Source organism: Balearica regulorum, chromosome 17, assembly GCF_011004875.1.
Source record: "Balearica regulorum gibbericeps isolate bBalReg1 chromosome 17, bBalReg1.pri, whole genome shotgun sequence".
Taxonomy (NCBI): Eukaryota; Metazoa; Chordata; class Aves; order Gruiformes; family Gruidae; genus Balearica; species Balearica regulorum.
The window spans coordinates 11,163,728-11,186,758 of NC_046200.1; the positions used below are offsets into that span (position 1 = coordinate 11,163,728).

Consider the following 23,031-nt stretch of genomic DNA (forward strand, 5'->3'; position numbering starts at 1 on the left):
CTACATTTCCCAGCGCGCCCCGCGTCGAGCCGGCAGCTCTCGCGAGAGTTGGCCCGGCTCGTGCCGGGACTTCATTTCCTTCAACCCTTCAGCGCGCCGGAAGTGGGTGCGCGGCACTTCCGTGGTGGCGTGTGGCGGAGCGACGGCGGGGAACGCGGCGGAGGGGCCGTAGCGACGGGCGGCGGCGGCAGGGATGGATGTGACCGGGCCTGAGACCGACTGGCGCAGCACCAACTTCCGGCAGAAGCTCGTCAGCCAGATGTGAGTGCGGGCCGCGGCCTCGGCGCTGAGTAGGCCGCAGGCGGGCCTCGGCCTCTGCCCCAGAGGTGCTTCAGCGGCTCCCGCTGCCCCCGGGGTCGCCCGCGTCCCGGGTGGCTGTGTCCCACCCGTCTCCACCTCTCTGCGAGCCCTTCTCGATCTTCCCCTTGCTGCCTGGGTTCGTCCGTGGTCCCCGGTGTTTCCTCTCCCGCGGGCCATTTTGCCGCCCCCCTGTGAGGGGGCCTCGTTATCAGGATTTGCTCAGAGCCTGTGCGAGGGGGCAGCCGGGCCTGTGCTTTGACTTCATTTCTCCCGTCCTCTTTTGCTTTCCTCTTCCCCAGGAATACCAGCTTCCTGTCTCGCTTGGCAGCATCTGCTTTAGGGCTTCGACTGTGGCAGTATCCATAGCGTTGCCAAGTTTGACGTATTCTGTTCTATGAAAACTTCTGTTACTTGGTATCTATTTGATGCTTAAAAGGCTATTAAAAAAAAAGTTCACCTTGTTGCATTTTCAGTTGTCCATTGTGAAGCAGTCGCTTTAGTTGAATGCTGCTCTGCATGCTTTTTCTATTTAATGGCAAGCTCTTCTACCCTATGAAAGGTGGTTATTACAGAAGTGAAAGCACTGTTCAGTGCTTCTTAAGTAATGTTTAAATCCTTTTTTATGTATACTTGAAAAGATTGATCTTGACTTGTTGCTTATGAGAATCAATATTTAGAAACAGACTGTCTTTTTTTAATGATGTGTAAACAGTGTGCTGTTTGTCTGCGTGTGGTTTGACTGCCTAGCTGTGGGCTGTTTCAGAATTAAATGTTATGGTATTCATTAAAGAAATACGATAATGTGTGTCTGTCAAAGCCATGCAAACTTTCTTGGTGCTCAGAACTGATGTTTTACTTCTTAAACTTTCTGTGAAGTCATTAAACTTTTTAGATTAATCCCTTGCTTTTTCTTCTCCACCTCTTCTACTCCTTCATCAAAACAAGCAAACAAAAGTGCCCTCCAATGCTGTGTAACTTTGAGGAAATAAATATGAGTAAGCAGATACAAACCTTAACGCAATAAAGCTTTGTTTTTGTGTTTGCCCTGCAAACTAACGTTTTTTTCTCTGAGCAGTAGACAATGCTGATAAATGTTACAATGGAAGCATACAGCAAGAGATTAAAAAAAATTACTGTCACTGATCAGTAAAATCTTTAAGGTTAATGCTATATGAAGAGATGACAGTAATATTAAACTTCTAATTCTTGTTGTGAAAAGTAGAAAAAAATGCCCTCTGTTTATTATCTTTTATCTAAGTGTGCAGATGTCTGTACATGATCTGTGTGCTTTTTGTTATAGATGTATTGACACGGTCTTTTTTTTTTAAAAAAAAAATTTGTCTCTAGTGGTGTTTCTTCCTTGCGCTCCATCCAATCCAGTTTTATAGTATACATCATAAGTTTGCATTCACTGTCTTGTTTAAAAAGCAAAACCAAACTTATTACTGGGGTAGGCATACAATGACTGCAGTGTTGGTTTGGTTTGGGTTTGGTGGTTTAAGTGATTAAAACAACTCGGCTTGAATTCATGTTGGTACTTGAAATAAAGTGAAGCTAGCCAGAAGTAGAGTTTATAATAGATGGGTTTGTTGAATGGGAAATAGAAGCAATAATACTGGCTAAAAAGACTCGAGCTCTGTATGCAGTTGCAATTTCTTTCCATAAGCTTTCAATTTTGCTGTTAGTGAGGCTTATGTAGGAGTTGGAAGAGAGAAATAATTAAAATAAATATCTGGTGAATCATCTGAAAGTTTTCTTAATTTGTGGGAAGGTTGTTCCTAACAGTTAGGAAAATACGCTGTCTTGTACGTATGTATATCTTCCAGTTCATCCTGCAAATAACAAGTGATATTTATTTGTCAAGACGAATAGTAATACTTGGTCTTAAAAGTTAACTTAAATGTATGGAACCAGTCACATAACTCATTTTGACTTCTTATGGCTTCTGGATACAGAAAGTCTTAATTTGTTGCTATTTCTCACTTGGGTTTCCTTTACAACACTGAATTTGGTTCGGGTGGGTTTGTTGGGTTATGTTTTGGGGTTTTTTTGGTTGTGTGGTGTTTTTTTTTTTTAAAGTGACATGTGGATGAATATTTCAGAGATACTGTATGAAATAGGTATCTTAGTCAATGTGTCTGTGGTTAATGTATATGATTTGGTTATCATTTGAGAGAATGCTGCATTTGATAACCTAAGAAGCCCCTTCAGTATTAGGTTCTTGTATGACTGCAGGCCCAAGCAGGACTTTCATACTGTTGCTAGATCTAGGAAAGCCTCAGCTCAGAGGACTGAGACTAGGGATCAGCTTTGGCTTTTCCCAGGTTGTTCGAGGAGGCAGTGATGGTGTAGGCATGTGACTATATACTTGTGCTTGCAGGGCACCCCTTAATTCTGGCCCTTACAGGGAGCAGGCACATACTGGTGCCTTGGGAGGCTCCTTTCTAAAGGCCTTTCCTTAATATGTTTTTAAATGTTGATATTGCCTGAAGGACAAATCTGAACTGGGTTCTGTGGTGGTAAACTCAGTGCGCAGTTATGTACAATTCCTGCCCTGAGCTACTTCTAAGCTATGTTGGAAGGGAATAGCATTGAGCGTAGAAAAGGGATGTAACTTGTAAGTTGTGTGATGGTTCATTAGTTTTGTGTTCAGTATTTTGCTTGAAGTTTTGATGCGTATGCTCTCACTTAAGATGCAGCTAGATGAGAAGAAGGAACATATGTGAACAGAAATAAGGATGAGAATGTGGAGAGCACATGAAAGGAGCTAGAGGTGGAGACTAAGGAACAAGCAGGCAGGAGATTAGTGATCAGCTAAAGTTTTTTTGAGTGAGGGAGGGGGGAAAAAAAAAGATCATCTGCATTGCTGCTCTCTGTGAAACACTTCACAAAAACAGTTCATAAAGCAGCCTGAATTTTTTATTTCAGCCTAAGTTGTTGGATGAGAATTCAGGCAAAAAAGGCCAAGACGGCAGATGTTTCTCCCTTTCTGGGACTGTAGAAAGTGAGGGATGCATTTTATAAATGATTATTTGACACAACTGTGAACCGAAGAAGCTACTGCCTCTGCAGTACATCTTCATTGCAAGTGTTTGGGTTGCCATGCGGCAAACCTGATAGAGAAATTTCTTAAAGTTAACAATAACTCAGGAAAAGTAATTCTTTTTAACCCTGATTGTTCTTCAGTACTGCTGATGGCACAGCTGTGCAGACAGTTGTACGGGCATAACTTGGAAGGGGCAGCTTCTTACTGAGTCACTTTTGGAAGATATGCTTGTGAAGCTATGAAGAGGTGATTCTGTGTGTCGTGGGAAGGATTTTTTTCATCACTGCAGAATTGGAAAGAAAGGTAATGCTAGAGCAAGGTGTTAGGGAAACTGGATTGTCCTTTGCTTTCCCCTGTGTTGCTGAAGGCAGTGTTCTGGGGACTGAGGCCCTTCAGGCCTTTATGTGTTCTGTCCAGCAAACGTGAGTAACATGAGTGGTTCTTGGTTTGGGTCTTCTGCCGGTCTGTCTTGTTATGTGGGTATTCCTGCAGGGAGGGCTGCTATTGATGAAATGTGTTATGTTGGATCTGTAACTAACCGAAATGTTGTGCAGGCAGCATTATATGCACAAGATCACATGATGAAAGTTTAATGTATTTGTAGATGTTTACTTGGAAGTTTTTAAACCTTGTAATGTGGATAGATGTGGCTAATGGCTTACCAGCATGCTTTTTTTTTTTTTTCTTCTGTTGTTTGAAGCAAGAAAGGTTTGTTGAACTGAGTGCTAGAGTGATCAAATAGTCTATTTCATGAAGCAGCATCTGGTGATGTTACATGGCTTAATGTGGTGTCGGCCCTGGAACTCACTGCCCTCTTGTTTCATTGGAACAACTGATTCATGCAGTCATGGTGTGAGCTGGATAGGGGAGCTGGTATAATTTTGAAGGAGAACGTGTTTTGCAAGATTCTTCAATGAGAGCAGCTAGCCTGAGTAAGAGGTTGCACATTGTTGGGCTGGAAACAAGCTTCTTGGAAATGGAGGGGGAATTCCTGAAGCTGGTGTCGGCGTTGAATGCCTCATCTTGTGAAACTGCAACTTCGAGTGTTCTGCATGAAATGAAAAAAGGCAGAGTTTTAGTGTGCACCTTATGATGCATTTAGTAAGTGCTTATGAGGAAGATGAAGGTTGAATTGTCTGGTACCATTTAGTTTTCAGAGTTTGGTGTTCTGCAAGGATATGATACATTATTTGGTATCCTTAACTCTGTGCCAGCTATGACTTTTATGACGTTCCCAGTCTTCAGCATACATATTTTTATGTTGATTGCGGTTGAGTATGTGAACAAAGAACGAGTTGTGTGTTTTTTCTCTTCCTCCTAGTCCAAACCTTTATTGGAATGCTAACAGATAGGACATGGAGCGGTTGGAGTGGCATTATTGGCAATGCAGATGTAGTCATTATAAAATGTCTTTCATGTTGTATAACATCAAAGGGAAATTGTAGATACATGTAAAAGTAGATAACGTCTTTGCTGTGGATTTTTTTCCAATTCCTGATACCACATTGATCACTGTCTGTATCACAGCCACTTAGTACTCCCTACATATTACTTCCTTTGCTTGCGTCTGCATAATCTGTTTCTTGTCTTTCTGCCTGCTCAGTTCTTGGTGCTCTCAAAATGAGAGGTGTTGTCGTTGTACTATGGGACTGAGAAGTTAAGGAGGATTCAGAGAGTAGTGTGGATTTCAAGGCAGCTTTTCTGAAAGGGAAGCATTAAAAAAGGTGTCAATAAAGATATTGCCTCTTCCTCTGCAGCAGAGCTTCTTTATGAGTAGCTCACTTTAATCCTTGTTTGTACATGGAGGAATAGTTATTCTGCTTTATGGTAGGATTCCACTTCAGTTTAAGTAACCTTCATGTATAAACAGAATTTTTTAGTGTCTGCCAGACCACGTGAACAAGTTACCATGAGAGACCCGTACAGCAGGTAGCTATGTTCTGCCATCTTCTAGTTTGCAGGTTACACCAGGTTAGATGTATGCTACTAGTGTGCAAGGTAAGGGTGTGAGTTGTGGCAGCCTAAGCTCCTGCATTTTAAGGCTATAGCATCTGCTCTTCTCACTTGCATGACTGTATTATTGAGTTAATTCAGGAAGCTGAACCACCTTAGTGCTCATGCAGGCACCATTCCTGCTGCATGCGAGGTGGTAAAAATTCAAGGGGAAGAAAACAGTAGTTCCTATTCAGACTGGCTGAAACTTTCAGGGATCACTACCCTAACACGCATTTAGTGTAGGGTAGTTGCTCATGCAACAGCAGTTGCTGAGAAATAAGTTGCTAAGTTGTTAATTACAAGGTGAAAGTATTTCCTGCTAACTTGTTTGTGGAATTTAGACTGTAGCTGCTAGGCTGCTTTAAAACAGAACAGGTTTTGCAGTGAAGTGAAATGTTTCCGAGAATGAGAATGCCTGGAGGGTTTGAATAGGGCTGTTCATCTGAATGAACTCCTCATTTTAGGATGTCTTTATCTCATTGCATGTTTCACAGTTGAATTGCTTGCTACTTTTTGATGTACTGAGAATGCCCCTTTTTTTCCCACCTATGGCCTTAACAACGTGTGTGTTTTGTGACGTGGGTTTGGTGGTGGGTTTTGGTTTTGTTTTTCATCTTGCCTGTTCAATATCCCATCCAGAGGGCAGCTCTAGATCCAGTTTACTAGAGGAGTGATGGAGAAAGGACAGTAAGTCCCTGTGATTCTGGCTGATAAATAGGAAAGAACAGTAAGGGAATTGAAAGCTTTTTATTACCAAACCTGTTCTTTTTCTTCCCCTCAACTTTCCACCAGTGGGGCCTTCTTTTCATCTTACTGCTTCACCTGCTGCTTTCATGTTGATCGTCCCCTCCCTGCCCTGCACATCATTGCACCTCTGCTCTTCTCCGCCTCTGATCAATGCTTCCACTCGTTATTATCACTCATTGGTCAAACCCCTATGCCTTTAGGCAATCTTTTTTTTTTTTTTTTTTTTTTTTTTATTCCTCCACCTTATGTGTAGTGGATTCTTTTGGAAATGCTTGACGCTAGGCAGGCTCAAGCCCATTGTTTCCCAACCATGGATTACATTAATCCTGTCATTTGGCTTTCCTCAAATGAACAGGTCATGGTATTTTGTTGAAATAATACATCAGGTGGTAAAATAATGACTTGCTTAGCAGTTGTTCTTGAATTTCTGTGAATAATATTTGTGTTGCCTTTTAGAAATTAGTTAGCTTTTTTCTTCGTTATTTGAAGAAATACTAAAGGGTGGCAATTTTAAGTAATGTATGTGGTGGTGTGGGTTTTTTTTAACGTAGAAATGAGAGAGGGATAAAAAGCTGTTTTACAGACCTTCCTGACTATAGAAAATATTTTCTGATGTCCTCAATTAATACTCAGCCTTTCTTTTTTTCCTCTTTCTTTCAGTGATGATGCTATGAGGAAGGCTGGTGTTGCCCATAATAAATCCAGCAAAGATATGGAAAGTCATGTGTTTATGAAGGCCAAAACAAGGGTAAAGCATCTCTCTTTTTTTTCAGAAGTTACTGATGTGTCAAAAGAAGTTTGGAATAACCTGCAGAAATAGCAAACCCAATGTGCTTAGTTAACTGTCTCTGCTTAGAGTATGTAGTTATGCAAAATTTTTGATTTATATGTGCTATTTTTACACTGAGGGGAAGTGGGGTGTTTTGCATCCAATATGCGCATCGAACTGGATTTTTGTCCAAGACAGCTTTGCTGATGCTGCAGCATTTAATGCATACATGGGACCACACTTAATTCTTATCCAAAGACTTGTGTGTAGTGAATTGCATAGAATTTCCTTTATCTACAGTGTAGCACCGTTCCATACGACCAGTTTGGTGGTTGGGACAGATTAAGATACCAATGAAAAGGCTGTGTCAAGAGTAAGACCAAGGGAAGTGCTGTGGTCACTGTGAAAGTCTGGTTATCGTCTACAATTCTAGACTCTACCAAAATGCAAACTTCTTTCCTGGAGCTGTGTTGGGAGAAATTGGATACTGTTGCTGCCTCTAAACAAGCCATGTTTGAGAGAGAACTTGTCTCGGTGAAAATTTTCTAATTCTGATGTCACAATTTTATGCCTGCTGGTGGTGAGTTGGTAGTTTCACGGGCAGGAAGGCTGTCTCAGCCCTGTGCGGTTTCTCTTGCACGTCATGAAGCACGCTAGTAAAATACTGCAAAGAATATTTGTCTTTTTACTGCTGACACTTCTATCATATTAAAAGTTAACAACTTTAAAGTTGTTAAACAATACTAACTTAGCTTAAAAAAAGTTCTTGTGACATAGTTCAAAGACCGAAGTCAGTGTACCAAGTAAGCAGGTTCAGTCCTTAAGGAAAAGGAATTAGAGTGGATAAGAAGAGGAAAATGGATGTATTGGTTTATAATTATGTTTATGTATTGTGATGCTATTAGTTTAACTGTCATAGAGGTTATTGCCAGTGAATTTTGTGATTTCTTGGCCTTCTTGTACCATCAACGACAATGAGCTATTAGTAAAAATATTCACACTTAGTTATCGAACAGACTGTTCCTTACAAGTGAACTGCTCTGAAAAGCTCACAGACATTGAAAAGTAAAATCTGTTATGTTGTGGAAGAATACTGAAAAAACAAAGTCATGGTTGCTCTGTCTTTATTTCCTATGCTAAAATACTCATTTTTCACCTTTAGGAGGAATATCTTTCTCTTGTGGCCAGACTTATTATCCATTTTCGAGATATTCGTAAGTAATTGTTTGGTTTTGTTTGTTGTGGTTTTTTTCTTTCTCAGTAATAGGATTGCTCATCACATCATTCCAAAAAAAGTAAATCTTAGGGTTTGTGTGTGTGAGTCTGCATGTGACTCTTCACAAGTTGCTTTAAAGTTTTCCCGTAATATACGTGATTAATTTCTAAATACTGTTTCTTTTACACATCCATCTATAATTGAAAAGTCTTTGAGAAATGATTTAAATTTACTACTTTTTCTGCCTTCCTAACTTTTTCCTGTATTTTTGCTTTCTTTCCATTGTTTATGTAGCATTCTGGTTACTAAATTGGCTTAGGTTAATGTATTTTGTTAGAACTACAGCAGACAATGATTTTTTCATTCTTTACAATTATATGAAGATATTTCTTGTAGAGAATATATCTGAAGGGGTCAAATTTATCTGTGACAAGATTAACAAGGTGATTAATTGTTCTTTCTTTGCAGACAATAAGAAATCTCAAGCCTCAGTTAGTGGTAAGAGCTGCTTTTTTTTCTCCCCCCCCCCCCCCCCCCCTTTTTTCCTTCCCTTTTCCCTACCCCCCATTTCTAAATAGAACAGCTTAGAAATCAAGACTGTGGTGTACTAAGAATAAGAAGGCTGTGGATTCCCTCACTGGAATATTAAATGCTGCTGGAGGAGAGGAAAGGTGGCATGATAGTCTTTGAGTTGCTCAGTGATGAGGGTCACAGGCTTGGACAGTGATTTGGATGTCACATGGGAGACTTGTTAGTTTCCCTGTTTGGACTTTTTTTACCTCACAACCTAAATTCTTGAAAGATCAAGACTGATTGAAAATAATCTCCTGCTGAGCAGTCCAGGCTTCTCCCTGTTACCTCAGTGCATTGCCTCAGAGGCAAGTGTGTTTGGTGTTTGTGGGGTGTACACACTCTGCCATTTGACTGAGATTAGATCTGATCATGTATTCTGCCTCTGCATGTTCTTACAGCAGTGTATGTTAGGGACATAGTATGATCCTCTATTTTTATCCCCCCGTAGGCTAAATATGCAGCATCTGCAGGTGATTAATGTCCAGCCTAGACATTGGAAATTATTTTATAAATATTCTTCAGAAAGAGGGGGGTGTTGCCTTCTGTACCTGTTGCATATTGCTTCTGCACCCCATGTTGTGTTTTGCCCTTTTGAATTGCCATTCCCTCTTTGACTTCACTTTTCAGTGTGCCCAGGATTCAGATTATGACAATTACTTTGAAAGGCACGGAATTTATCCACTGCATGATAAATGTGATTTTACAGGGGGGAACTGTATAGCAAAGTACTTCCTCTGGTCTGAGCACTGCTTCTCTGTGTTGACCTCAGGAGGAAGAGGCTAATTGTATCCACAGTGAGACTCTCTTCTTGGTTTTTGAGGTTACAAGCTGGATATCCTCATGGAGTTTTGTTGGCAGCTTATTTTGACTTGCATATAAATTCAGAGGTGGCTAAGAAGTTCCTTTTTCTCTAATGTATTTAGAATCTATTTGGAACTTTGCAAATCTGAAGCACTTTAAATAATCTCCATTCTATTTACAGAGAGGTAAGAACGTGCCAGAAGCCTCTTGTGGTGTCACAGGCAGAGCAGCGAATGTTAGATTCTCAGGGTATTGGATCTAGTCATGGTCTGAAGCGGACAGATCAGAAAGTGAATGCTGGAGAACAGAGGAATTGGGAAGAGGGGGTGGGGGAGGGCGAGTGCATGACTGGCTGTGTATTGGTAACTGTTTTCTTTGTAGATCCAATGAATGCCCTGCAGAATCTAACTGGGGGTCCCCCAGCAGGAGCACCGGGAATGGGCATGGCTTCTCGAGCTCAAGGAGCACCAATGAGTGGGATGAGTGGCCTTGGCCCAATGGGACAACAGATGAGTCTCCCAGGGCAGCAGCAGCCTCCTGGAACCTCGGGAATGGCACCTCATGGTATGCCAGGTGTCTCTACAGCTACTCAGCAAAGTAAGTGTTCTGTTTGCTTCAGCCGCTAAAATTGTTAGATCAGCCTTTCAGTATATAACTTCTCCACAAGGAAAGGGTGCTGAAGAGATTTCATACTTCTGGCTAAATCAGCCAAGTAAACTGCAGGAAGAATAGATTTCAGATAGTGCTACCTAATGGGATGTCTGAATATAGTGAGGAACAGTCTAGCTGTGGTATGAGCAAATGCTTCTTTTGTCCTACAAGATGTCAACTTCAGAACTTTCTTTTTGTAGAGCTTACCTAAGTTTTCTATGGGTACAGTGCTTCCTGCTGGTGACCTCTGTGCATATTTCCTCCTGCACGTTTTTACATTCTTTACCTAGGTTGTAGACTCTATATAGGCAGTGAGAATGAGGGGTTGGTAGTGGGAAGTGTCATTAATTCTGTTAATGTGCCTCATCTATTTAAGGAAGCAAAAGTATATGCTGCTAATGAAGAACATTAATGTGCTTTAGGGATTCTCCTCAATTATTATGAGTTGTACTGGGTAACTTGTCTCTCACACTGTTTGGGTCTCATGTTTTAAGTACAGTCTACCTTCTTTTTAGCCCAACTTCAGCTTCAGCAGATAGCTCAGCAGCAACAGCAGCAGCAGCAACAATTCCAGCAGCAGCAGGTGGCTTTGCAGCAGCAGCAATTCCAGGCCCAACAGTCAGCCATGCAACAACAGTTTCAGGTGCAGCAGCAGCAGGCAGCAGCAGCTGCAGCAGCCCAGCAGCAGCAGCAGCAGCAACAGCAGTTGCAAGCCGTCCAGCAGCAGCAACAACACATGCTGAAACTGCAGATGCAGCAGCAGCAAAACCAACAGCAGGTGATGACAAACTACAATGGCAATTGAGGTGATCTGTGTTCAGTTACTTGTCAAGTGAGGCTTAGCTTGCATGGAAGTTCTGAATAATATCAGTTCTGCCTGTTATTAACATGTTTCCACTTTGGGGTGGGACTTCACTTTAGACTTGCAAGTTAATTGGCAACAATATATTACATCCCAGAGGAAAGGCTTTCCTCTGTCATAGCAATAGAGAATTATTTTGTCTCTTCTCTTTATAAACATCAGGATAGTCAGGGATATGGGAAAGAACTAAAAGCACTTCTATTACTCTAGAAATAGTGGCTGTTTTGTCATTGTGTGAATTACATGTTCCCACTTTAAAAAAACGTGCTGAGCACATCATATATATGTGTATCATCCTTGGGCACAAAAGCAGAAACTTCAGCTGTCATGCTCTTGTGCAGTTTCTGGTAAACAGTGGTGCTGATGCAGGCTGGCACATTTGAAGAATTGCTTCTGAGCCCATTTGTACAGGAGAAGTTGATGGTTTTTGAAAACTGTTTTAGCAGTGAGACAAGCTTGCAATATTGAAACCACGGGATGTATACCATTGTTTTGGTTTCGACTGGGATAGAGTTAATTTTCTTTCTAGTAGCTGGTATAGCTCTGTCTTTTGGATTTAGTATGAGAACGATGTTTTTAGTTGTTGCTAGGTAGTTGTAGTGTCTACACTAAGTCAAGGACTGGGAGAGCACAGCCAGGACAGCTGACCCAGACTGGCCAAAGGGATATTCTTGACTGTAGAATGTCATGCTCAGTATATAAACTGGGAAAGCAAGCTGGGAGCTGGGATTGCTCGGAAACAGACTGGGCATCAGATTTATTTTTTTTTCCTGCAGGTGGTGAGCAGTTGCATTTGTGCATCACTTGTTTTATAGTTACTATTATTTTCTTCCTTTGTTATCCTATTAAACTGTCTTTATCTCAACCCATGAGGATTTTTTCCATTCTCCTCCCCATCCGACTGGGGAGGGAGGGATGAGCAAGTGGCTGTGTGGTGCTCGGTTATCGGCTAGGGTTAAACCACGACAGTCCTTTTTGGTGCCTAGTGTGTGGCACAGAGGGTTGAGATAACAATAGATCTGCCCAGAGCATGTTAAAACAAATTTGTTATAAGCATTCATTATATTAATTTAATCATTGCTGATCACAATGTTGTTTTATTTGCTCTCAGAGTTGTGTTATGTAACACCTTACTTGCCGTATATACTGCTTATCAGTGTTTATGTGTGCGTTACCACCTCTGGGCATTGGATTAAGGTTATCACTCTGCTGCACTGTGTACCACTGGCTTATGGTATGATAAAATCATTGATCATCAAACCAATTTGGTATCTGTACTCAGCAGTGGCAGGCGGCACAGAGAGTGGAGTGGCAGTGGCGGTTTCATCTCTGCACTTGGGGAGCCATCTGTTGGAAACTATTAGTAATTACACGTTTTACTTTTCTCCTCAGAGAGCCAGTATGCAGGGAGACACCTTTCTTTATCCTCTCCTTCTCCTCCAGGCTAATTACAATAGGTAACCAGGTCTTGGTTAAGGTTAAGCAATTATTTAAGAATATCACCCAGAGATCAACCCCTGTGACAAGCACTGTGGCTACTCCCAACCTCTGCGATAAGCATCGCAGCTGAACCAGAGAACCAATCCATACTGGTATCAGTCGCCCTATATACAAGAAGAAATGGACATGAAGGTCAACTTGTTTAGTAAAGGATCATGAAACAGGGCCATCACAAGAACAGGAGGAAGGGACAGAACCAGACATAACTACCCAATCCGTGTCCCTGAGCGAGCTGTGAAATATGTGAAAAGATTTCAGTTGTTGATTAGGCAAGCAACTTGTCACCTGGCTGTTTTGATGCTGGGATAGCGGGGCTAGTAGCTTGGAATTAGAGGACAGGGAAGCCAAGTAGCTGGGATTCCTGTCCAGGGAAGGGGTCATTGACAAGGTGATTGGAAAAGGGACACAAGCCCTCAGCCTCTGGAGGTGACTGGTCAGGCATGAGGGAAAGGTATCCCTTCAAAGAAGATGTTATATGTCATCCATGCAAGTGGACCACCATGGAGAGAGGTATCCAGTGGCTGAGTGGAGGCTGATAGTAGACAGTCGTGGCCCGAATGAAGTCACACCACTGCTGCCATGCTGGACATGCTTGAACTTCAATATGAATTGGAGTGGAGCCTCTATGGTATGGAGGACGATGGCTAAAACATAAATATGGGGAGGCCTGGCAGATTGTTTATATCGCACTCCCACAAACCTGTCAAGGCAGCGTGATGTACTTAAAATGGTGGAAGCAACCACCAGATGGCTGGAAACATATCCCATGCCCCATGCAACCGCTCAGAACACTATTCTGGGCTTTGAAAAGCAAGTCCTGTGGTGATACGGCACCCCTGAAAGAATTGAGTCAGACAATGGGACTCATTTCCGAAACAACCTCGTAGACACCTGGGCCAAAGAGCATGGCGTTGAGTGAGTGTATCACATCTCCTGTCACGCACCAGACTCTGGGAAAATCGAACAATACAATGGACTGTTAAAGACTACATGGAGAGCAATGGGTGGTGGGACCCTCCAGCATTGGGATACACATTTAGCAAAGGCCACCTGGTTAGTCAACACTAGCCGCTCTACCAATTGAGCTGGCCCTGCCCAATCAAAACTTTTACATACTGTAGAAGGGGATAAAATTCCTTTAGTGTACATGAAGAATGTGTTAGGGAAAACAAGTCTGGGTTACTCCTGCCTTGGGCAAAGGCAAACCCATCTGTGGGATTGCTTTTGCTCAAGGAGCTGGGCGATGCGGAAGGATGGGGAATTCCAATGTGTACCTCAAAGGAATTTGATTTTGGGTGAGAATAGCCAATGATTTAAATTGTATGCTAATTGCTACATAATATTAGATGTCATCACTGCTATGATTGCTGTATGCCATAACAGTGGTATTACAGTAAGCATCACCCAGATTAATGAGGTACAGTAAGAATCACCCATGTTAATGAAGAATGAACTTTGATGAAACTGGGCAAGGTGCAGAGGTGATGAAACCAGAACTGGCTCCAGCAACGGGCACCCAGCAACTTCCTCGAGATTGACATCTTCAACTTGCAGACCATGAGCATGGACTGTGCCAGATACATCAGCTACAAGCTCTGGGGGCAGCATGCAACAATCCAACATCACGCACCATCTGCCCTGCCCTGAGAGACTGTTACGATAGAGGGGGCACAAAAGTCATGGACTAAATGAACTCAACAGACATTTTAGAGGGGTGGCTCATAGACTAAAGGAATGATATTTTTGTATACATATCAGAAGACAGGAAAGTGATGGTGATTAATTGGAATGTATTGGGAAGTATAGTTACCAGCTGGGGTTAAATCATGACAACTACGTAGAGTTGAGATATATGAAGGGTGAGTGAATAAAAAAGTTGGGCTTTCCTTTTGGGCTTAAAAGCTTAGCCTGATGTGTTAAGATTCTGTTTGCTCTTGGTTTACGCTATAAAAATAAGGCTGCTATCGCATTGCTGGAAGCTTCAGCATCCTGGCTTTTCCTGCTTTTCAGATGCAACAGCAACAGCAGCAGCAGCAACTACAGCGAATTGCCCAAATGCAGCAGCTGCAGGCAGCACAGGCTATGCAGGCGCAGCAGCAGCAACAGCAGCAGCAGCAACAGCAGCAACAAATACCACAACAACAGATACAGCAGCAGCCACCTCAACAAGTAATGCAACAGCAGATGCAACAGATGCAGCAGCAACAGCAGCAGCAGCAACAACAACAACAGGTTGCTCAGGCACAACAGTCTCAGCTTCCACCACAATCCCAGCCTCAACCCCAGCCCATGGTATCTCAGCCACAGGCCATCTCAGGACAAATTCCTAGTCAGGTTATGCCTGTTACTCTTACGCCCCAGCAATTAAAAGCAATGCAGGTAAGGGCTAGTGACCAGCTGATTGTTGGTTCATTATGATCCTCTAGAGAAATAAAAAAAAATTCTTTGACTTTTGCTAATAATGAAGTAGGGAAAAAACATAGCTTATTAAGAGATCTGTAGTTAGCATGTTATGAGTACAGAGTTTTTAAAGGTTTATGTCTGGGCTTGCCAGTAGAGAATGGTTTTGTGTCTAAGAGTAGGACTTCTGGAAATTTATGAAAACCATTTATGAACCTAATATTTAAAAAATAATTTTCTTGTCTTACTCTTGAATGGATAAGTTAAAAAAAAAAAAAACAAAACAACCCAGAGACAAACTCTTGTTAAAGAAAAATCACCTCCATGATGTTTGCTGCTCTAGAACATGAGCAAGTGCTTTGAAATGCCTATTTCGTGTGACTGGAGCCAGTGTTGGCTTTCTAGCATGCTGGCTTTGCTTCTGCTGCCATGTTTACAGGTTTTGGTCAAAGTTTAAGATACCGGTAGTTCCTGCCTTAAAGACAATGGGGACAAGACAGTAGTTTTACTCTGTTGAACCTCTTACTGGGTCATCCTGTTAATGGTGCAGCTTTTTGAACTGTTGCATTACATTCAGTTTTTTCTGGGCTCCATATGTGCTGTTGAGCAGAAGCTCAGACATAATCCCAAGACCTGCTTTTCTTTCGGCCTCGCTGGGGAGCAGTGGAGTGTCAGCCACACTCAAGAAATTCACCCCACATGGACAAGTTGATACATCCACTTTGTGCTCCTACCAGCTAAGCTAGGAGTAGTTAGTTGTCATCACACTGACGGTCATAATGAACGTATAAACATTTGAGCTGTTGGTCATTGGTAAGTGCTTAATACAGCGTGCTTGAGGGAAATCAACACGTATGTGGTTAACTATGTCTGCCAGAAAGTTCAAATGTCTGATATTGTCATAGCAAGATCTGATAGTACAGGGAAGAAATTGCAAGAAGAAATCAAATCTTAGGTGCACGGTCTGTAGCAAGACTGTTCCAAATGTTAGGAACATGGGAACTTCTTTTCATAAAGAAAGCTCAAAGTCTTTAGAAAGAGTATGTGTGTGAGGCTGATCTTGTCTCCACACCCTTTTTGAGTGTAGTCAATTCAGTTGAAACAGAAGTGTCATGCCCTCATCAGGTACATATGTTTACTTTACTTTTTGTGTTCTTTCTTCTCATACTCAAGGTAAGAGCTCAGCTGGTCCAGCAGCAGCAGGCAGCAGCAGCAGTGCAAGCAGCTCAGGCCCAAGCTGCTCAGATGGGAGCTTCAGGGCAGGTAAGGGCCCAGGAGCCAGTATCACTAGTTGTAGGCCTGTAGCAAATGCATGCTAGAGTTGAGCATGGAGATGGGTTTCTGGTGGCTTTCTGATGAGGGGTCTGACATCAGTCATCCCCTTTATGAAGAGGATATGGGCTTTTATGCTGTTTCTCCTTTGCCTGGAGTCAGAGGCAGGATTTCGTTGACAACCTCTCTATGCATGCTTTCTGTCTCGAGTAGGTAAGATTGTTGCCTGTACTGACACAGGAATGCACATCAATAAGACGGCCTACTGTGGTCCACGCTGCAAGTCTGACTGTTGTACCTGAAGTGTATCACCTCTTCTTTTGTTAAACTTCTTAGGTGACTGCTTTGTTGTGTAAACTGATTTCTGTTCTGTGAATCTTTGCCTGCTATCTTTACTCACTTGTGATTTACCTTCCATTTCTATCTATCGATCATAAAAATAGTATAGATGATGAAATCTCTCTGCACTCCCCTTTCATTCCTTTCATCTTTCATTCTTTTTCTGAGTGAAATGGGCAGTAGATATAGATTGCTCTTGTTTTGGATGTGAATTGTGAAGAAAAAATGGCATGTGTCACAAGTGCAGAGTTACATTAAAAAAAAAAAGTGCTGGGTGAAAGCTTATTGTCTAACACAGTTTTCTTATCCTGCAATACACTTGTAGCCCCAGTGATTGTTCCTTGATGTGTGTCTGGTATGAAGGAGACATGGGGAAAAAACAATTGGGAATGGCTTGAGCTGAACCTCTCATCCCATTTTCCACAAGAATATGAAATAGTCTTTCATGGCTTACCTCTGTAGTGTTTCATATTGAGGCATTTTACAGACGTGGGTAAGTACAACTATCACCACTTTGTAGATGAAGGGACTGAGGCAGACTGATGAAATGAGGTTGACTAGGATTAATGGCAGAGTTCTCATGCTCAGATATTCCATGTCTGCAGGCACCATTTTCCCTTCAGCACACAAGTAATATTACAGATTTGGTAAGACATTTGGAAGCTTTTACATGACTGTGATAACAATTGGTTCTTCAACATACATCTCCTAGGCTTGTATCAGGAATACTGTCTTGTACCATAACTCTCGTGGCCCGCATCCTTGTTGGTCGCTAAGTTCTGTTTCTGTATTGATCTTTTTGCTTGTGTCAACGTAACACAGGATGTAAAAGCTGAGCAGTGGTAAGTACAGTTGGTACAGTACTGGCAGCAATGCAGAATTCTCTTTCTACAGTTGAAATGTGAAATAAAACTTCTGTTTGCTTCTTAAATAATTTCCAGGTGGGAGCTGCAGGGGCTTAGGCTGACTGGAAGGAGACTCTGACTTTTTTTCATTTTACTAACTTAATGGTGCTCTTTTCAACTCCTAAGCAGAGGGATTGTGCTTATGTAGAGTCAAATTAATTCTTGCCCTGTTTAGTGAATTCATATGCCAGTGGCTTAACAGCACGGTGCATTTGAAAAGTTTCGGGTGATAAGATGGTTGACAATGGGTTTTGTATTGCAGCTTTATTCAGACGTGTAGTAAACTCAGGGATTGCTCATTATCTATCACAGATGGAGTTTAGAAAACCCCACATACAAGATTTACTCCATTTATGTGCATGTCATTGCAATATGAGTCTACTAAAACTCACTTAATGCTGTGAAGTCCAATAATTAAACAGATTTATTGTGCTTGTGTAAATATTTTCTGTATATAATAATTCAGTTTTAAGATTGTGTCTGTGTACAATATTACAATGCAGCTTTGGTCTTGAGAGGGTATATGGATTTTCTTTAAATTATAGGAAGTTTTTTGAGTGTTTTTTGCTTTGTATTTAGTACATTTTTCACTAGCACCAGCATTTTAAATAAATCTGCCTTGATTTCTTCATTTGGTTCAGGGAAGCTTTTGTTATAAACAAACCCTATCCTAATCTTTGCTTGTTACATTTAAACTTAGTTTCTAGGTGCTTTCAAACTGGGATTTTTGGTTGATATGGCTACATTTTTCCTTTTCTGTAAAGTTTCTGTTCATCCTTCCTACATAAAAGTAAAAGTAATCCCAGGTTTAAACATGGGTCCACGTGAGTGTTAAAGTTCTTCTCTGAAGTTGTAAAGATACTGTGCAGGTCAGTGTTACCCAGCTAGGGTGTCTAGTCCTTGTGAACATGTAACTCAGAGGTGAAGCTGATAAATAAACGAAGTAGTGTCCTAGTGACCACAGAGTGCTGCACAGGTGCTTGCAGCACCAAGAGAAAAATCTGTAATCAACTGGAGTTAAGTATTAATAAGCTTAATCACTGCTGTGGTGCAAGTCCTTTGGGTGCTTAGAATGCAGATTGGCTGTTGCTCTTTGAAAATCAGAGCTGCCTTTAGTGGAGTGACAGTGGCGCAGTACTTACATATGTTCACACAGAAGCTGCATATTTACGGAATTCTGAATCTTTGGATTTTTAGATGAAAGGAAATTACAGGTTTGGGATTCTAATTGTTATATTCCACCTAATTTTTATCAAATAATGGGGTTTATATCTTACAGTGGAGGGAGACTGTCTTCCTCTGCTTGTTGTCTATTTTTATGGGGTAAAATTCTCAATTCTGTAAATTGAGATAAACCAATTTCACTTGCGGAGGAGGATTTGCCTTCAGCTTAAATCTTTTTCAAAAGTACTTGAACACTTCTGGTATCTTCTGGTTTTAGACTGACAAGAACAACTCCTTCATGGATATCTTGCTTTGCATAAAACAGATGCAGTCTTTGGAACCCCCTTTCCTGACTCCTTTGTCAAAGGGTCACAAGTTTCATAAATGTAAATCAGATAGAGAATGGGAAAAATATGTTACTTTTGTTAAGAGAGTGGAATTGGTGTTGGTTTATATATAAACACTTCTCCCTTCCAAAGCATACATTTAAAAAAAAATCAAAAAATCCAAAAAAATCAAAACCAAAATTGAGTACATGTGCATAAATGTTTGACCAGCCACAATACAACAAACAGCTGAAAGCCTTTGAATTGGAGTTTGTCATGCTGGTGTTCAGTGGTTTGCCAGACACTTAAACTGTGAATACTTCTTCAAGGTCAAGGAAATTAGAAGCATAATCTAAATCTTCACACTTTGGTGGTGTGGCATGAGAAACAGGACCAAGATGGGACATGTGGGTCACCAGAACATCCCTGGGATTTCACACGCTCCAAAGATCCATGTGCATTCACGAGGGTCTAAGATGGGGTGATTGTGCCTGAAAGGATATGTTTTGTTCTGGGTTTTTTTTCTAGCAATTTCCCTTTTTTGTTTGTTTTTTTGTTTTGGTTTTGTTTTTGTTTTGTTAGGGTTGTGTTGCTTCACCAGCTCTCATGTTGACACTGTAGCTCTTCACTGCACTTTGTAGCATCCACCTGTGCTTTGTGCCAGTGCTGGGTTGTTGTGTTTGCTTGTGGTGGCTGTTGCATGCTGTGTGTACATGTGCATGATGTCTGAAGCGCTCTCATTTGTTCTCTTTTGAAATCCTGTCTCTGACCATCCCTCTCTGCCTGGATGGAAAGGGACTGCATTGCTCTGATGTTGTGAACTAACAGTTTGTGCTGAATTTGACACTATTTTCTTTATGAGTTATTGCTTTCCTTTTTCAGTCTTGCTATGTTGTATTTAATTTTATTTATTTTTAACAATTGTAAGCACATGCATTCTCTGACTTTCTAGAGACATGTTGCTGGCTGCTTCAGTCCATTTACATAGAACACTAAGTAAGAATGCCCCAAACCATTTACTGAAAGGAGACTTCATTAACTTGTAGGTTCGTTAGGGCCTGTAGAAGTTCCTTGGTAATATGTATGCTGGTAAAAAAGTAGTCCAGAGAACTTTACTGTAGGCCTTTGAAGTACCAAACAGAAGCTCTTTACTGATAAGTGAATCTGCCAAAGTTACCCAAATACTACCTCAAAAATATGCTGTGCTTGCTGTAAACTCTCAGCATACATGGTGTAATATCAAATTTTGAGTAAGAGGGCTATACAGATATATCTGATTAAATCTGTATGGCTCATGCAAGCTGATAGTTCTGAAAGGCACTTCTAGACACTGCAGAGTAGCATAGTACTAAGACTATTTTAAAATAAAAATTGTAATGCTAACCTTCATCGTTTGTCCTAAATGATTGTACTTTAGGGTGTGCTTAATCTGTACATCTGGAGCATTAAATAGCACATGAATAAGCTTGAGGCAGATTGTGGACTCAGAATATTTTAGCACAGCTTAGTAATAGACGAATGGGTATTTGTCAAAATGATGGAAATTACAAGGATATATTTAACTATACTGTGGGTTATAAAAGGAAGGAATTAGCTTTTTCAAACACAGAAGTCCTTTTTCTTGTCTTTGGCATTGTTATACTGTCACAGTTTAGGTTGGTCTGAAATTTTGCTTACAGTGGAGCATTCCTACTGACAGTTGCTGTTGAACTGTCTGCCAAATTCTTTTATAATGAAGGTTGGCGTATGCAAATACTGCTAAATCCTTTTGAGTCCACAATGGGGGATAGCACATCAGAAACCTATGGCATTTTTTAGCTTCTTATATGGAGCATTCTTCACAACAATCTTATAGTACTTATTTCCAAGAATTCCAGAAATTCCAGATGTCAGCCAAAATTTAAGAAAAGCTCTTCATGCAAATGATAGCATAGTCACCCCTTGACCTGAATCTACATATCAGCTCCCTCAAGATACCTAGAATTCATTAGATGCTTTCTAAAAATGGATAGAAAGAGGATAAAAAAAAGAGTTTGATTTATAAGGTAGCATGTTAGGTTAGCCTTTAGAGAAAAGCTCACTAACCTTCCCTTCATGCTACCCCTCCCCCTAATTCCTGGAGGTTGCATGTGCTTCTCATCCTGCCAGTGCACTGCATTTCTTGTTTGCGATTACTTTTGTCTGTTGTCCCTCTGTCCTCAAAGATGATCACCGCACCTATGGCCCGAGGTGGGATGCAAATAAGACCACGGTTCCCGCCTACCACCGCTGTGTCTGCTACACCGCCAAGCTCCATTCCTTTGGGCGGACAGCAAATGCCACAGGTATTTACTGAGTCAAAGCACATTGTGTCAGGAATTGTGCAAAGCATTCGATAAGTGATTGTATAGCACTTTCTTTCAAGCAAGGGGAAGTTCACTTTTTCATCAAACAACTAACTTGCTGGTGTTACTCAGGGTATTGGGCTGTTTAGGTTTTTTATGGTTCCTTTTTCATTTTAAATAATAGATTTTCTGAGAGCTTGGGATATCAAATAAAGCGTTTTTAAAGCAGCATAGATATTTAATTTTAAAATGTTTCCATGTTCATAATTGATTCAAGTCTGAAATTAGAACTTTGTGGTTTCTCTTTAGTCTTTTGTCCACGCTCCACGAGTGTGTATTTATGAGTGCTGCAAGCCAGTGCTGCAGTGTGCTGGCTGAGTTGTGTCTAGGACCTTATTTATCATGTTTCATGCTCTGTACAGGTCCTTCTTTCTTTACTATTAAACTTGGCTCGTTCAATTTGAGTAGCTTCTTGGCATGGTATCAGGGATGAAGAAAAATGGAGCTGTTCTCTTCTTTCACGGTTGTGTAGGAGGAACTGCCAAGAAGGATTCCACTTGTACCTACATCAGAGAAGAACCTGTGTAGGCAGGCTGGCAGCACCTATCCAGCTGTTGCTGGAAGATGCGTGAGATCAGAGTACTGCATCTTCCTGGTGCGGGTCGGGATCTGCTAAAAACCTTGTAGTCATCTTTTGCAAGCAAAATGTGTCATTTTGGGGGAGCAGGAATGGGGAGAACTAGAAGAAAATAGAACTGAGTTCTTACCAGTAAGTCACAAAGCAAGGCACTGCTCTGATTTGTCGAAGTTTGCTGAGCCTTATGTGATTGATGTTGGTTTAAATACGTATATTGTGATGGTGGAATAGCATTCACCTGCATCTTTCTATCTGTTACTCGTGAACCTCGTGTCTTGTTCTTCTAGATGCTAATTTTCAAATTTAATACCAGGTGCAGTTTTAGTTCTTAATGTCACTGCATTTTGTTCATAGTTTTAATGAAAGTTTCTTCAATCTTTGCATTTTTGTTTCCTTTGCAAGCTTGTCCTGGGGCTGTGGAATGTCTGAAACTCTGCTTCCTAGTGCTGCTGCGTCAAGTTTAGTAGGCGCAGCCTTTTCTTCTCAGGAATTTGCTAAGGTAGATACAGTGACCAGAAAGATTCTGCAGACCTAGGCAAACATGTCTGTTGTTGTTTCTGGTTTAAGATGGATGGTCTGATGTTAACTGAAGTAAAACCCAGGCATAACTGTTGAATCAAAGGAGAATTTACTTTGAGCTTTTTTTGCTGTAACAGTTTATATATACTGAGACAATCATCTCCTGTATGAAGTATTCACAATGTTTGGTTTGATGGTGAGGCCTTCCGATAGATATTTAAGTATTAGGTTGGCTTATATTTAATATTTGAGTCATAATAAAAGACCTCTAGTTTAAGCATTCAATGCCATAGGCTGATCTTGTACTGCTGTCATGTCTGTGGTTTTTGAGGGGCTTTGATTTCTGACACCAAGTGAATTGTCATCAAGGGGTGCTCTCAGTAGCATGCCAAGGATTGTGAAAATTATATAGAAGACTGAACAACTAGAGAAGGCAGAAGAAGAAACTTCTTTATGAACAATAATTGGAGTGAAAATGGCTCTAAGCAGGTGGTAGATGAGTGAGTCATAGATTAATGGTGGCGGGAAGCATGTTTTTAAAGCCAGTCTGACATACCATATCCTTGACAGCTCCAGATCAGCATGAATCTCTTGTGCTGTCAGCCAAAACATTTTGTTCAGGTTCTAGGTGGATTAGAAATTAGGAATGTTGTCATCAGAGCCCTTGCAGCTGTTCACAATAGGA

General features: G+C 41.2%; 1 protein-coding gene across 1 annotated transcript in view; it reads left to right on the top strand.

Moving 5' to 3' along the window:
- Positions 1-73: 73 nt before the first annotated feature.
- Positions 74-23,031, top strand: part of MED15 (mediator complex subunit 15) — a 33,039-nt gene continuing 10,081 nt past the window's right edge. The window contains 8 exon segments of the mRNA XM_075769450.1: positions 74-261; positions 6,749-6,836; positions 8,020-8,071; positions 8,542-8,571; positions 9,829-10,044; positions 10,614-10,876; positions 14,471-14,839; positions 16,034-16,123. Coding sequence (XP_075625565.1) covers positions 194-261; positions 6,749-6,836; positions 8,020-8,071; positions 8,542-8,571; positions 9,829-10,044; positions 10,614-10,876; positions 14,471-14,839; positions 16,034-16,123 — 1,176 coding nt within the window. The 5' untranslated portion in view covers positions 74-193.